This window comes from Thamnophis elegans, chromosome 7 (genome assembly GCF_009769535.1).
Source record: "Thamnophis elegans isolate rThaEle1 chromosome 7, rThaEle1.pri, whole genome shotgun sequence".
NCBI lineage: Eukaryota > Metazoa > Chordata > Lepidosauria > Squamata > Colubridae > Thamnophis > Thamnophis elegans.
The window spans coordinates 32,952,019-32,966,440 of NC_045547.1; the positions used below are offsets into that span (position 1 = coordinate 32,952,019).

The 14,422-nt window shown below is 39.3% G+C and overlaps 1 protein-coding gene across 1 annotated transcript; it reads right to left on the bottom strand.

Moving 5' to 3' along the window:
- Positions 1–2,470: 2,470 nt before the first annotated feature.
- Positions 2,471–14,195, bottom strand: TOB2 (transducer of ERBB2, 2). Its single transcript, XM_032220826.1, has 4 exons — positions 13,895–14,195; positions 11,869–11,941; positions 9,731–9,806; positions 2,471–6,830 (listed from the first exon to the last, which is right to left on the bottom strand). The coding sequence occupies exon 4, from the start codon at positions 6,742–6,744 to the stop codon at positions 5,725–5,727; it is 1,020 nt and encodes a 339-aa protein (XP_032076717.1). The 5' UTR covers positions 6,745–6,830; positions 9,731–9,806; positions 11,869–11,941; positions 13,895–14,195; the 3' UTR covers positions 2,471–5,724.
- Positions 14,196–14,422: the final 227 nt, after the last annotated feature.

Sequence of the window (14,422 nt, forward strand, 5' to 3'; positions counted from 1 at the left end):
ATCACTCCACAAGGTCTATACAATGTTAATGTTTTATTTTGGGGGTTAAAGATCTTCCCTGCCATCTTCCAAAGGCTGTAAATCAAATTATCAGGGGCCTAGAGCAGAGTTCCTCAAACCTTATGGCTTTGCGGACTGGTCGGGGAAGTGGGGATGGTTCTGCAAGCGAGGATGTGCAAATGGGGATCTGCACACACATGCATGCACTCGCCCAATTCCGCAGCTCTATTTCAAAGGGCTGGAGGCTCAGTAGTGAGCCACAGCCTGAGGGTTGGGGACTCCTGGCCTAGAGGACTTAATAGTTCCATAAATTGATGTTGTGGCCATTTTTTCAATTACATGGAAGCATATCAAACTTCTCAATGCATTGTAATGCATGAGACATATCTGGATTAAGGCCAAGAATTATCAAACTGACCTTAAGCAGTCATAAGTCACAAGGTGGACAAGTGAAATAGCCAATTTCTAAGACAGAGGCAGTTGGAATCATCTCTTGAAATAGTGAGATATTTTCATGAACGTGTATCCCGATACTGCAAACAGCTAAACCCTTTCATTAAAACTTAAAAACCCAAACCAGCTAATTGGGTGGAGGAACATCAAGCAGCCTCTGAATACCATAGACACTGGAGAGATGCTAGTTCAGACAGGAGTGATAGAACCAGAGATGGGTTGCTCCTGGTTCGGCTTGGATCGGGCAAACTGGTGGTAGTGGCGGGGGAGACTCTGCCCACCCTCTGCACACACGCAAGCACGAGCGAACTGGTAGTAAAAAATTAGAAACCCACCCACTGGATAGAACCCATTACTTAGTTGTGTATTTAAGCAAAATGAGAGAATTTCCTTGGCAATTCCTTAAAACAAATGTTTTATGTTCTGAAGGACATAATTACTGGCAGTGCTAGTAATATAGTCCTGAAAAAGATGATGTGTTGGAGTTCGATATTGGGTAGGGGAGGGGAATTGCTGTGTCTTCCCTTATTCTTAAAGTGTTGTTTTTTGCTAAGATTCAAAAAGCCACCTCTAATTTTATGCAATAAGCAAGTCCTTTTTTTCTCCCTGGATTTTAGGTGGTGGTAGTGGGGTTATAACATAAGGGAAAAAATGTGCCTGGAGTCAAATATAAGAGAGATCTAGAAAGAGGATACAAAGAAGAAAACCCAGAAAGTCAAACTCTAAACAGCCATCAGAAGTAGCAGTTCTGTCATTCAGGGGGACTTTAAAAAGATGGTTTGTTTTGCTTTTATCCTGTTTCTTCCATCACAGCCGGGGGAGAGGGGGGGGAGGAATTCCTGATTGGCTTCTGCCATGTCAGGACCAACAGCCACTCCATACATGGAATGTAGATTGGTGAATTGGAGGAGTTAGTCTACAAAAAATATGGAGCTAGATGGGATTAGAATTCTTTGGTTTATTTAGTTTTGTATAAACTGCTCTGTGTCCTTGGGACTATTTTATTTACATATACCTATTTGTGTTATGTGTCCGTACACATGCAGAAGCATACTGTGTGGGAGAGATTGCTGTAGAAAACAATTTCAATATAAAAAGCAAGCCTGAATGTTAAGGATTTTTTTCTTGCTGTGGAAGTTTTCTAATACCTTTTTCTTTAAAGTTGGAACTGGGGATGTTTTTTTTTCTCAAGTAGAACAAAAAGGGGAAAATAAAGGAGCAGAACCAGATCTCCATTTCCCCCCCCCCCCCATTTTTAAATTCTAAACAATAGTAAGGCGGAAGATAATGTGCTGCACCTTAAGAGAAGGAAGTTACAGAATGTGGATACCACACAGAGGTCAGAATGTCAGTTCAATCTCTGCGCCCCATGAAAGGCATAAAATCCAGCAATAATTCCATGAAAGTATAGAAGCCAATAAGATGTACACTTCTGAAGATGCTCACTGGATTACAAAAGTTGGAATTAAGAAGCACAGTGTTTTAGCAGGCAAAACAAAAATGAGCCATTTGAGCAGTCAAAATGAACTAATCCTAGAAGACCATATTGTGCTAATCAAAATGATACCAGTGAGATCTTTCCTGGGGCCAGTGCCCCAGTAATGAAGTACAATTCCCTAAATTTTTACTCTGATAAACTCGGTGGAACGTAGTTGCGTGTAAACAGTCGCCCTGTTAAAAAAGACATATTTGAGACAAATATAGGTTATGTACATAATGTTTTGACCTCTTTTAAACTATGCCATTGCAAAACTTTAGTCATAAATTAATTTTACTTCAGAGCTATTGATTTTAGCTTAATTAACAGAAACAAACCCAACTTGGGGATATTAAAACTAGACCTCATTTATTCAGGAGAACATCTCAAAGAAAGAGCCATGTTTTTTTCCTCCAGGCTTTCCACAATCCTGTGTACCACGGTCTTATGTGGAATCATGTCAATTTTCAAATCAAAAAAGAAAGTCTTGTTCTTTATCCTTAAACATTATGTGCTTGTAGAAACAACAGGACAAGAAGCTATTATGTATCATGCTTTTAATACAAACTTAAAAAAATCTGGAACAATAGAAACTGTACAGATTTGATCAACCTTTGTTGTTTTTAACTAAATCTTTAGACATGCCAATGTCCTGTTCCAAAATATTGCACAACATTCTGAATACAAAACGCTGATTGTATTCCTCCTTTGCTAGAGAAAAAAAGAAACCAGAACCCCACCCCCTCTGAATCCCTACTCAATGGCCCTCTGCCTGTAAAAAACAAAACAAAAACAAGAAAACCAAAGAGACGAACAAGAACAGCATGGACCTCTGCATTAAAAAACATACATAATTATGTCCTCTTTGTGTTCATCCGTTCACTTTAGATCACATGTTGTTGATTCACTCTTCAAAAAGGGTCAGGAAGGAGGGAAACAAGGGGAAAGGGAGCTTTCACTGCTGCTTTTTTAAAATTTTCCTGAAAAAATATTTTTCTCTCCTCTAAGAAAAATTTTTGAAAAGAAAAGTTTCATTTTGTACGTTAGAAATATACATATATTATATATACCTCTTACATTTTACAAATGTAGCAAATTATTCAATATAAACAGACAACAAAAAATTAACACAAACCCATAAAAATAAAAGTTAAAAAAATTCTTTTTTCTTCCTATGAAACCAGGTAAATTAGTGCAGGTCTTAAAAATAAAATTGAAGCCAAACATCTAACTCTTGAGACAAGACCGAAAAAGAGGCTGTGAGTTTCATTGTTGTCAGCACTGGAAATGCTTCTGAAGCACAGTTATGTGTTCATTATGTGTTTCTTTAGGAAATAGAGGTTGGTCCCTCCACCTTTCTTCCTTGTGCATGTAGACTTCTTTTCCAAAAGCAAGAGTATAATAAAGCAGTGTCAAACATTGCAAATTGCAGGTGCTAAGTGAGACTTCATCCCTATTATTCTAAACCTTAGAAGGGTATGCATATAAATCCCTAAAGGTGGGTTTGTGGTATCCTTCTCTGCTACAGGAATAAATTAACAAGAGGAGATTATGCTGGGTGGGTAGTCTCTACCAGGGAGGAAGATGTGGTTCAAGTCCAGTGTAATAACTAGGCAGTCTACATTACAATACACTCCACAAGTGGGTGGCAGTGGTACTTTTAGGGAAAAGCATGAACAAGCGTAAAGCTGAACACTTTGTAATAGTGTTGTTCAGGTTTAACGTTTCAGCCCTATCATTACTGTGTACTTTCCCTCTTCATCCACTGAGTGCATCAGAAAACAGGCAGAGTGCTCAATATACTTTGTGTCTTCTTTCCTCGTCCCATGAAAGGGGAGGAAACAAAGAAAGGACTCACTTTAGGGGCATATTAAAATATCCTACAGATCAATCCCACAATATGCCTAGGCAGGAAACATTTCCCATAACTACACCCATGATATTGAACACATTAAAAATAGTTACCCTTCTCTGGGGGTTAGGTGCATCTGGAAGTTAAGGCTTGTATATATTCTAGCAAAGAATCCTTAATTTAGGTTGAGGGAGTGGGGAAGGGAAACTTAAAAGGTCAGGCTCTAGAAAAACATATTTTAGCTTATCTATTTGACAAGACTTTGCCAGAGAAGTTGGCAGAAGAAGCAAGATTTAATACAACCAAACTGAGCTATAGAAGAGAGCATAAAGTGGAGGATGTAAAACTGCCTAAATAGGATACCAGTCAGTTTCCTCTTCCTATCTTCACTGCTCACTCATTTAACTCATTAAAAAGATTGCTTACGTTACCATGGCTAGGTAAATTCTGGGGCTCATAATCATTCCATAAGGCATAGATGGGGAAGGTTTCCTATCTAAGGCAAATTCTGTCAATTGGTTTGCAAAAAAACTCAAAATTAGAAGGCCACTATTGTCTATTTCTTCCTGGCATCCTTTCCTGCTGACAAGGAGAAATACGGAATACAATTGGGATTGCTAGCTCACCAACAATAATAAGGAAGGACAGACTCTATATTTCTATCAGTGAACACTTTCTTCACATTCAAATCACTTGGATATTCTATGGCAAGCCCACTTCATCCCTGATGCAGAGCTTTGAGATGGAACAACTTCAAGCTGGAACAGGTATATGAGGCGCTCTTCTATACAAGAATACCTGATTCCTTTCAAATGAAAAATGTAACATTTTTGGTCAAAAGTCCTAGGAGATGTGAAATTCAAAGTGCAAACCCTCTTACCATCCATTCAGAGAATAGCCTATACAATAACTCCTTCATCCCTGTCAAAAGTAGTGCTTATAATATTTGAAAGTAGGAGAACCATCTTTTCTATGAGAACTAGTAATCAAATGATCAGCTACCAATCAGAAGAGCTTAGAACCTGGCAAAGTTTCCAACTGATTAAGCCAGAGAAACATCAACAGATGTTGCTCAGGCACAAAACACCAAAAAAACCAACATTCACCCTTACTCTTGAATGAGTGCAATATACAAGGATAATTCTTTTTCACAGGTCAGAAGAATTTTCATATAGAGCTCTATTTATTTGTCATATTATTAGCAAACGGGACCAGCTTCTCTAAAATCCACCACAATCTAGCTTTTAAGAAGACTAGAGAAGAAAAGAGGCTTGTAGGAAGCATGAGGCAAAATACTGTCCCAGATGTCACATTATCCTCTAGATAGAGGAATTTCCAGGGAAATAATATTTTCACTGCAAGACCCTGTCATCACCAGTTAGCATACGATAAACTTTGTTTTCTGTTCTAGGATTATAAAATCTAAGAAATTTAACTAATTTATCCCACCATCTATGCTGCTCATATATATATGAAAACAAACCACAAGTCTCTCCAGGAAGTGCCTGAGATGTTACACATCCAGAGGTATCTAATCATTTCCCATCCCTATCCTAGGCCACCTGAAAAACTGAGAAAATTCAAGACATCTGGGTATGAAGAACATGACAGCATCTGAACAAGGCCATCCTTACAGCAAGCATATTTGAAGACCAGTTCCAATGAGCAGCATGGGAGATTAAATAAAGTAACTCTGGTTCCAACCACTGCTGGGCCAAGAAGGATAGCCTCTTTCATTAAACATACAACAATAGGTAGGAAAAAGCACAGAATACAAGTTTTAAAAAGAATCAGTGCTTCAGCAGCGCTCCCTGGCATGACACAAGAAGTTTCATCTCTTTCCAAGAAGTTATATTTATAAGATTTCAAATATTTCTTAATTATTTTTCTCTCAGGTTTTTTTTTTTTGGAAGTGGTTTTCCCCAGAATACTCATATGATGGTCAGTTGGCCAAAACCACTGGCTGGAACGACTGATTGGGATACTGCATGGCATTCAGATTGTAGCTGAGTCCTTCCACAAAGGGTGTCTTCTCCAGGAAAAGGCTGTTGGTGCTTCCACCAAAAACCTGAGCCATGTCAAAGCTGCTGCCACTACTGGCACTGAACTGTGATTCAGGAGGAACGCCACCAGCCTGGGTTTCAGTGGCTACGCTATCGAAGAAGAGGCTGCTGGCTCCTGGTGATCCACCATTGTAAACAAACTCCTTGGCATTGGGGGAGAGTTGAGACTGAGGGGCTGGGCTGCCCCCGATGAAGTTCAGAGAATGCATAGACAGGGAAAGGCCTTTGTGCTTCAGCAGGCTATTGGTGGGTGAACGGACCAAACGTTGTGGCTGCTGTGGAACCACTGTACCATTGGTGCTTGCTCCAGCTCCTCCGCCTTTCTTCATTTTAGTTGAGCCAAACTTTGTGGCAGCAAATGTAGCAGTGGTAAAAGTAATTGGCTGAGCAGATCTTGGGATGAATGTAGGGCTAGGTGATTGACCAAAAGATGGTGATGGAGAATTAGACAAGGAATTGTCCTGGCTTCCAATAGGTACAAACACCTGTGCATCGGGATTGAAACTGCTCTTGATCTCCTTGTCTAACTCAGCTGCACTGCAGCCCTCACTGTCATCCAGATAGAGGACCTTGACTGACCCTTTCTCACCAATTTGGTAAGAAACCTCAAAAGGATCAATCCAAACACTAAGTTCTTCGGGAACATTGGCTCGCACATCCTCTACAGCAAGTCCACTCCGTTTGGCTGCCATTTCCACTACTGGGTCTACAGTTTCTCCAATATGAACACAACGGTAACCAGAGCCTTTCAAAGGTTTCTCTGGATACCAGTGACCTTCATATTTCTTCTTTAGCAGCCTCTCTAGCTCTTCACCAAACAGGTCAGCTCGCCTCCGTGGAAGCTTGTTGTACAAATATGAGATGATGAAGTTCAGAGCAACTTTGATCTCTAGATGCATACTCCCTTTACAGCAAGCAAATTAGGGCAGTATATTAAAAATAGACAAAGGATGCAACCATAAATGGATTTTAGCTCCAAACAATCCTGGAAAAAGAGAAAAGGAAGAAAAGCAGTTAGTATGGTATATTTAATATTATTGCAGAGCAATAGTTCTGTTTTAAAACAGTTCAAAAGGCAATTGCTAAAGCAATTGCTATATATAAAATTGTATGTAATTTCAGAGCGATTGTTAAGGTGGACAAATCAAGTTTTTACATGGGATTTTAAGATACTAAGGAATTGATTTTCCAATCTAATGTACAGCTTTGTTTAAATAATTTTAAAGATTTGTTTTGAACTGGGACATAAAAGTGATTTAGAAACCAGAAAGTAACTACTGTCTTGAGTGTATAAACTGGCACAATATTTTTTTTTCTTTTGGGTTGTCTCCAAAGTTATTTAAAAAAATTAAGTCACTTTTTCTCATGTGCCAAGTGTTATTTATGTGAGATTTTGAAAGCCAGGGTATCTGTAAAAGAATAAAATGTGCTGATTGTAATATACAATATTGCCATGTCCTCTAATAGAAACTTAACATAGTACAGCATATTCAGTAAAGTTTTAGAGTGCCTGCACATTATATACATGCAAATCTATATATTTACATATGCATGTGTGAATATATAACTTTACTATACTGAAGAGTCTTTTAAAATGATTTAGTTCAAATCTATGATGCACTGCCTAAGCATTCATCATAATTTTGATGACTTGTTTTCCACAACATTGTTATTGTTTTACTTCATTTGAACACATTCCAGTTTATCTGTATACTTCTTAAAATGCAGCTCCAAAAAGTATATGCAAGTCTTCTAAGAGCTGATTTGAACAGAAAAGAATTGGGAATGCTGTTTCTCATGATCTGAAAACTATAGCTCTAGTCATGTAATCACTGTTATTTGTAAGCCGCCCAGGGTCACAGAGTGAGTAGGCAGCCATATAAATCTTCTAAATAAATAACTCAATCTGGATCTAATTATTGCTTCCAAGAAATATGTATCTTAGCCTATATACATGCTATATTTGGTCTGCATTTATTTATTACATTGTACACTGCCCAGAGCCTGTCTGAGAGAGATGAGCAGTTAAGAAATAAGAAATATAAATAAATACTGAACTGCTTAATTTCATTTTGTAAGTTTTTACCCAATTTCTCTTTTTCTTCAAAATAGCGTGGAAACATTGTTTCATAACAATAAAATGTTAAACTTGTATGTCATGACATCCAATGACTGCACTGATTGATTTTTCTATCTAAACATTAAACTTGTATGTCACAACACTCAATGACTGCACTGATCTCTCTTTCTCTCTCTTTCTCCCCCTCCCCCCTCTCATTTGTGCGTCTGTCTGTCTGTCTGTCTGTCTAGATACTTGGTATCTTCAGACACTCACAGTATTTAACATTAGAACAGTATGTTCTGTACAGATACAAATGATATAAATAAGCACATTTACCACAACCACCCAATTTATGGTATGTTGATGTGTTGATAGACCTACCTTCTGAATATCTGATACTAAATATAACAATCATGGTTACATTTAAATTTCATTTTAAGCTACTAGATATAGCAGTTCAGTACATTTATTGAACAAGGAGATAAACTGAGAAGCAAATTATGATGCCTCCCATCCCTATTGTTTTAATAGCAAACAATTAAATATTTGAAACATTTCCTTAGCATCATTTCATATGAACAAAAAATAATATTGGAGAGGAATTAACAAGTAACTACTAGCCCCAGGAATGTTCAATTAAACTATAACTTGTAAAGATGCAAGCATCTAATGCTGCTTTTAACGTTTTCTGTGTGGCATGCAGACAAGTTTAAAAAATTCTTAACCAAACTTCTCTTCTTTTAGGAGGGTTGCACTACCAAATGATTTGCTCTCTCAATAATGCTCCAATCCACATTGTTAACTCTGTCCAATAATACTCTTAAGTGCCTAGAAAAGATATATATGATTATTTAAATTGAGGATTGTATGTATCATCAATTTACCTGCAATGTAACAGATCCAGTTTTTAATTGGCACCTTATTCAACAGCCTGCTTTGGTCCATAAAATATTCAAAAAATGAATAGCAATAGCAGTAGACTTATATACCGCTTCATAGGGCTTTCAGCCCTCTCTAAGCGGTTTACAGAGAGTCAGCATATTGCCCCCAACAATCTGGGTCCTCATTTTACCCACCTCGGAAGGATGGAAGGCTGAGTCAACCCTGAGCCGGTGAGATTTGAACCGCTGAACTGCTGATCTAGCAGTAGCCTGCAGTGCTGCATTTAACCACTGCGCCACCTTGGCTCCTAATAATAGAGTTGAATTTCAATGATGCACTACAAAACGTGGTGGTTTATGGCAAGTATTCTGATAAACTATTGGCTATTCATAAGCTAGGAGCCCATTGGAAACCTGGGACTAGAACAGCATTCCCACTGAGGAACAGGAAGAAAAATTATTATCTTTTTTCAGTCATAGCCTCAATCTTAGACATTTGTGACAGCATATTTGCCATTTCTAATTGCAACTGCATTTGTGTACCAATACTTGAAAGCATATGGTGTGGCAAAAGGACAAAGTGATGTATTTAATAAACCATAATCTCTTACGGTAATTAAACTATGGAATTTCTCACAAAATAGTAATCTGAGACAGCACCCTTCAAATGTCAGTTCAATTTGTGAAAATTAGATAAGGATGCATGCTCCAGTGTCATTTCTTTCATATTGACCTTCTGTTATTTAAGGAGCAGATATGTATGGGAACTATACATTTGTTGGAAAGAGATAGAAGGATTGGCAATAAATCCTCCTCTTTCAATGATTAAAATATTTAATACCTAGAGATTGCCAAAGGGAATAAATTTACGAAGAATAAAATGATAAATGGCTATTAAATTGAGAAGGTTATTTGCTATCTCCAGGTTAACATGAAGCATACCTCTGATTATCAGCTGCTGTGAACCAATGAGAAGAAGACCGCCCTCATATCCTGTTTGTGGACTTTCCATAGGTATCTAGTTAAGTCATTATGGGAAATTAAGATATTAGAGAAAACAGGTCTTTGTTTTAACCCAGCAAATCTCTTAAAATATAAAGCAGAGCTTTGCATCAAAATGTAAATGGGAGCATAAATACAAGATTTTAAAAGTTCTATTCTTCAAGCACACATGTAGTCCTGGATTTATGACTACAATTGAGCCCAAAACTTCCATTTTAAGGAAGACAGTTAAGTGAATTTTGCCCCATTTTACCTTTCTTGCCACAGTTGTTAAGAGAATCATTACAGTTACAAAGTTAGTAAAATGATTGTTAAGTGAATCTGATTTCCCATTGACTTTCCTTAACAGAAGGGTGCAAATGGTGTATTCCAGGAGCAACTAGACTATAAGCTGTACCAAAACTATTTGAATATGCCTATTTAATTTGGGAGGCAAGACCGACTAATGCATAAGCTCAAGTATACAAAATGGTTTGCCTTTGTGTTACTGTTAAATTATTATTTTGAGAAACTAGAACATTTAGGAAAGTAACATGACTGTGAAAGGTTTTTTCACAGGCTAGGGTCTTCAACATGCATACCATAATTTATGACTAAAGATTTATCCTAATCAGCCAATCATCGTAAAGAAACATACAAAAATAAAAAATGTTATTCAGAAAATACTACCACTTTCTCAAGGACAGGAGGCAAATCACCTTCAGCTCACTTCTAAATAATTAGGCTTAAGTCCCTCTAGATTCAAAGGGGCTTACTGCCAAATAAATGTAATGAGAACAGCAACATTTGGACCTAAAGATATCCATTTTGTTCTAATGTAGACATGCTAGGTGCCTTTTTTAAAAACAGCATCTTTTTAAAAAAAACTGTAAATTACCCAATCTTTTTTTAAATCTAATGGTCTTGAAACCCAAGAAATAAGAAATAATGACCTACACAATGATCTATTAATAGTAATTAGATCAAGTAACAGGCAGAAAGTCAAATCAGCCCAAATCACTTGGCATTATGTTTCTATTCAAGGATGTTTTATTTTGCTTTGAATTTTTCTGGAATAGGTTTCTCATCAGACTAAAAGTACCAAGAAATCTTTTTGAAAGACCTCCACAATATTGTACATTTTAGTATATTGAAATTATAGAATCAGAACAAAAATTTACTAAATACAAAAGAATCCTCCAAATTTGGTACAGAAATTTTTTGAAAAAGATCTGAAAAATAATACCATAGCTTTAATTATTAGCAAAGTATACTTGCATTCATTAGAATTTTTAATCCTTAAAATTATTAATTTGGAAACAAGTGAGACAACTTCAGAGACTAATAACAGAATTAAATCTTTGGATTTTTTTTCTATAGAGCTTCAATAATAAAATCCAAGTTATTTCAAAATAACCAATTATCTTGAGAATACAAAATATAATTGCAATTATTCTGCCTGTGGCAATTATATCCATGAGACAACAAATTAAATAATCTCCATGAGATTGTAATCAATATTACTCAATTATTTTGCATATAAGCATTAAAATATAGTTATTTCTTTGGGAGGAGTGTATAGTTGCCTAGTCATAGAGTATCGAGTAAAATACTTTAAACATAGAATACTAGAGAACTTTTTTAAAAATGTTAATTATCTAGAGTGGCTGTTAGGCTGATGATCATAAATACTTTAAAAAATAAAAGCCACACTGACCAATTAAAAAATCTGAATTCCTGATTAATCTGTTATGTATGCTTACACACCAATCCGCTGTTTACAGAAACGCAAGGTATTTGCTTTAAAGACGAAGGAAGAACAGACGGGCGAATCCTAGAAACATTCTCGAACCACAACTGCCCAACCTAGTATTTCCTCTGTCAAAATCCGTTGCCCCCGTAGGGTTATATGGACAAATCACCAACTAACTCCTTCCTAACCCTCCGCACACGTGCGAAGTGGATGTAGTGTTTTCCCCTAGGGACCTCCCCCCCCTCCGCCCCAAAAGGTCTCGAGCGGCTTTCTTGCCTGCCCCTCCCCCTACCTCCTTAAGGGCAGTTGCCAACATTCGCTGATGAAGCCTCCCTAATGACCCTACCTCTGCGAACAGTTTCTTGGCCTCCTCCCAATTCGGGTGTCTCCGAAGCCGTACTACCTCATGAATTCAGCATCTGTTACAAAATGGAACGCCCGAGTAAGTGACCTACTTTGTCTTTTAACTACCCTTCTCCATTTGCTTTGCGCCAAAGCTGGCCCAGGCGAGCGCCTGCTCAGCTAAGCCGTGTAAAATTTTCCATGGCGCATGCGCTCTTTGCGCTCTGTTGCTCAACCCCCCCCCCCCCCCGCTCTCCCTCTTGCCATTTCGCGTTTCAGCTACAATCGCCGATTTCTCCTCGCCCTCTTTCTCTGCTGTGTGCGGGAAAGCGTATGGAGCAGGAGGGGAGGCCGGCTGAGGAAATCTCAGGCACTCGGAAAAGCGCAGGAGCGCCTACGCCCCTGACTCTTTCATTCCTCCTTTGCTGGAGGCACATAAGAGATCTACCCAACCCCCAGCGCAACCCTGCCTACCTAGAAAGGGGACCCAGGATGGACCCTTTTCCTAAGACACCCCCACACCCGCTCTCTCCAAGCTTTTACACGCGGAGCCAGGGCAAGTTTTGAGGTGTAATCTTCCTGGGAGAAGAGAAGCCGCTTTGCCATTTTCACCACAGAGCAAGAGAGCTATTTTGCCGGACCTCTCGCGGAGGCTTCCGTTTCGCCCATGCAAGTGTCAAAGATACACTTGTGGGCCTAAGTCCCTTTCGTGCTCCTTAAGGGGAATCGTATAAACACACCTTCGAAGTCCACCGAAAGCAGGCGGGGGGAAAAAAGAGTCCGTGCCCGAGTGAAGGTTATTGAGACCTGACCTTCTCCCTGGAAGAAACCCGGAACAGCCCTAGTCCTTTCGGAAGGCTGGCCGAGTTTGCTTTTAAAAGCAAACTGCTTAACCGAGGGCTGAAAAGGTCATCGCCGCATCTCCCTTTTGCGGAAAAACAAATAATCCCAGGTTGCGCGGAGTCCAAGGCGCTGATTAGGCCCCAGGATCTCTTTGTGGAAGGAAAATGCCGAGTCTAATTTACCTCACGAACAGGGCCGATGGAAGCCGGAAAGTGCGTTTTTGATACCCAGAAAGTATTGCTGTAGCAACGACTACGGCTATTTCATTTCACCGAGCCTCTCCGGCTCCTAACCCAGCCTTTTTTTTAATTAAAAAAAACCCATTGAGAAGGAAGAACAAGTTTACCCGTCTTAAGCCTTCGGACGGAGGTGGGGGGGGGGGGAACCCGCATCTTATTTTTCCCGAGGTCTGTGTTTGTGACAAACGAGATCATAAGGAGGCGGCGGTGAGAGAAAATTCGAGTATAAAAGGGAAGGAACCACTTTTTAGACAAAGCCGCTCTGGCCATTGATCCGGATTAAGCTAAAGGGAACGAAATAAACTCCCGTGCTCGACCCCCCGACTTTCCATTGTGCCCCCTTCGCTCCACCTCCTCCATTATTTGATATCCACTACCATTTTCCTATGCTTAACAGAAAAAGCGAAGACTACAAGCTCGTCCGCAGTATGTTCTCTTTTAACCAAAATCCGTTTTATAGGAATTTATTTTAATAGTCGGGTCACGATTCCAATAAAATGAACGAAGACAAAATGGTGAACTGGAGTCTTCAGTCGTTCAAGCCAAATGGTTTTCAGACTTCCTCGCCCTTCGAACTAATACTATAATATCAGCAATGTTCCAAGGGAAACAATATTACTAGAAGGGAAGGTCTTGTAAAGGCAGAGCTGTTCTCCCCTAGGGAACCGGGGAGGGGAGGGGGGAAACGGGCGGAGAAGGAACCCCGACATGACTTCTCAGAACCCCCGACTCGGAAGAGCGGCGGCTTCTGAAAGAGGCCCCTTAAAAAAGGGTGAAATCGCCCTTTAAAGGAGCAGCGGAGAAAAGCAAGCTTGAATAGGAAAGGGTGTCGAGACGGCAAACTTGGTCAAAAAGGCATTCTTCAAACAAATGTAAATAGTATAACTATAGGGAATACTCTTCGATTGTGCCCACCCTCTCCCTCTCTAGCCATAAGCATTTACTTACTTTTTTTTTTCCTTTTTCCTTTTTTTCCTTCAGCACCAGGAAAGGTGGTTTGGTGGCTTCTTTTTCTTTCCAGATATTTTAGGGAGTTTCTTTTTCACAAAGCGCTGATGTGGTATATTCGATATATATTTTTAAACCGTGCGGATGCTATTTCGATAACTTCTCCCCCCTCTATAGGCCAAATCAGAAGTGGGGTGAGAGGATATTGATTGGAGAGCCCCCTTCTTTCCTTACTTTCCTCCCTCCGCGGGAAACCTGAAGCCACCCTCTCCCTGGCCCAAAGTGAGCAAAGTAAATGAAAAGTTTCACCCTTAGCAACCCTGCGCAAGGATATTCTCTTCCACACCCATGGTGATGCGACTTGCAAAGGACAAGGAAGGGGAGGAGAGGGAGGGCGGGCCGGAACTACTTCCCCAACGTCGGTTTCTATTTAACTCGCGATGTGCCGTAGCGTGCGCTTCGCTCTTGTTGCAAATGTTTGTAAGTTGATCGGAAAAGAAAATCTATCTGTCGCTAACAGCAATTTTT

Coding starts and splice junctions, on each gene's coding strand:
- TOB2 (XM_032220826.1), bottom strand. CDS start 6,744: ATGCATCTAGAGATCAAAGTTGCTCTGAACTTCATCATCTCATATTTG.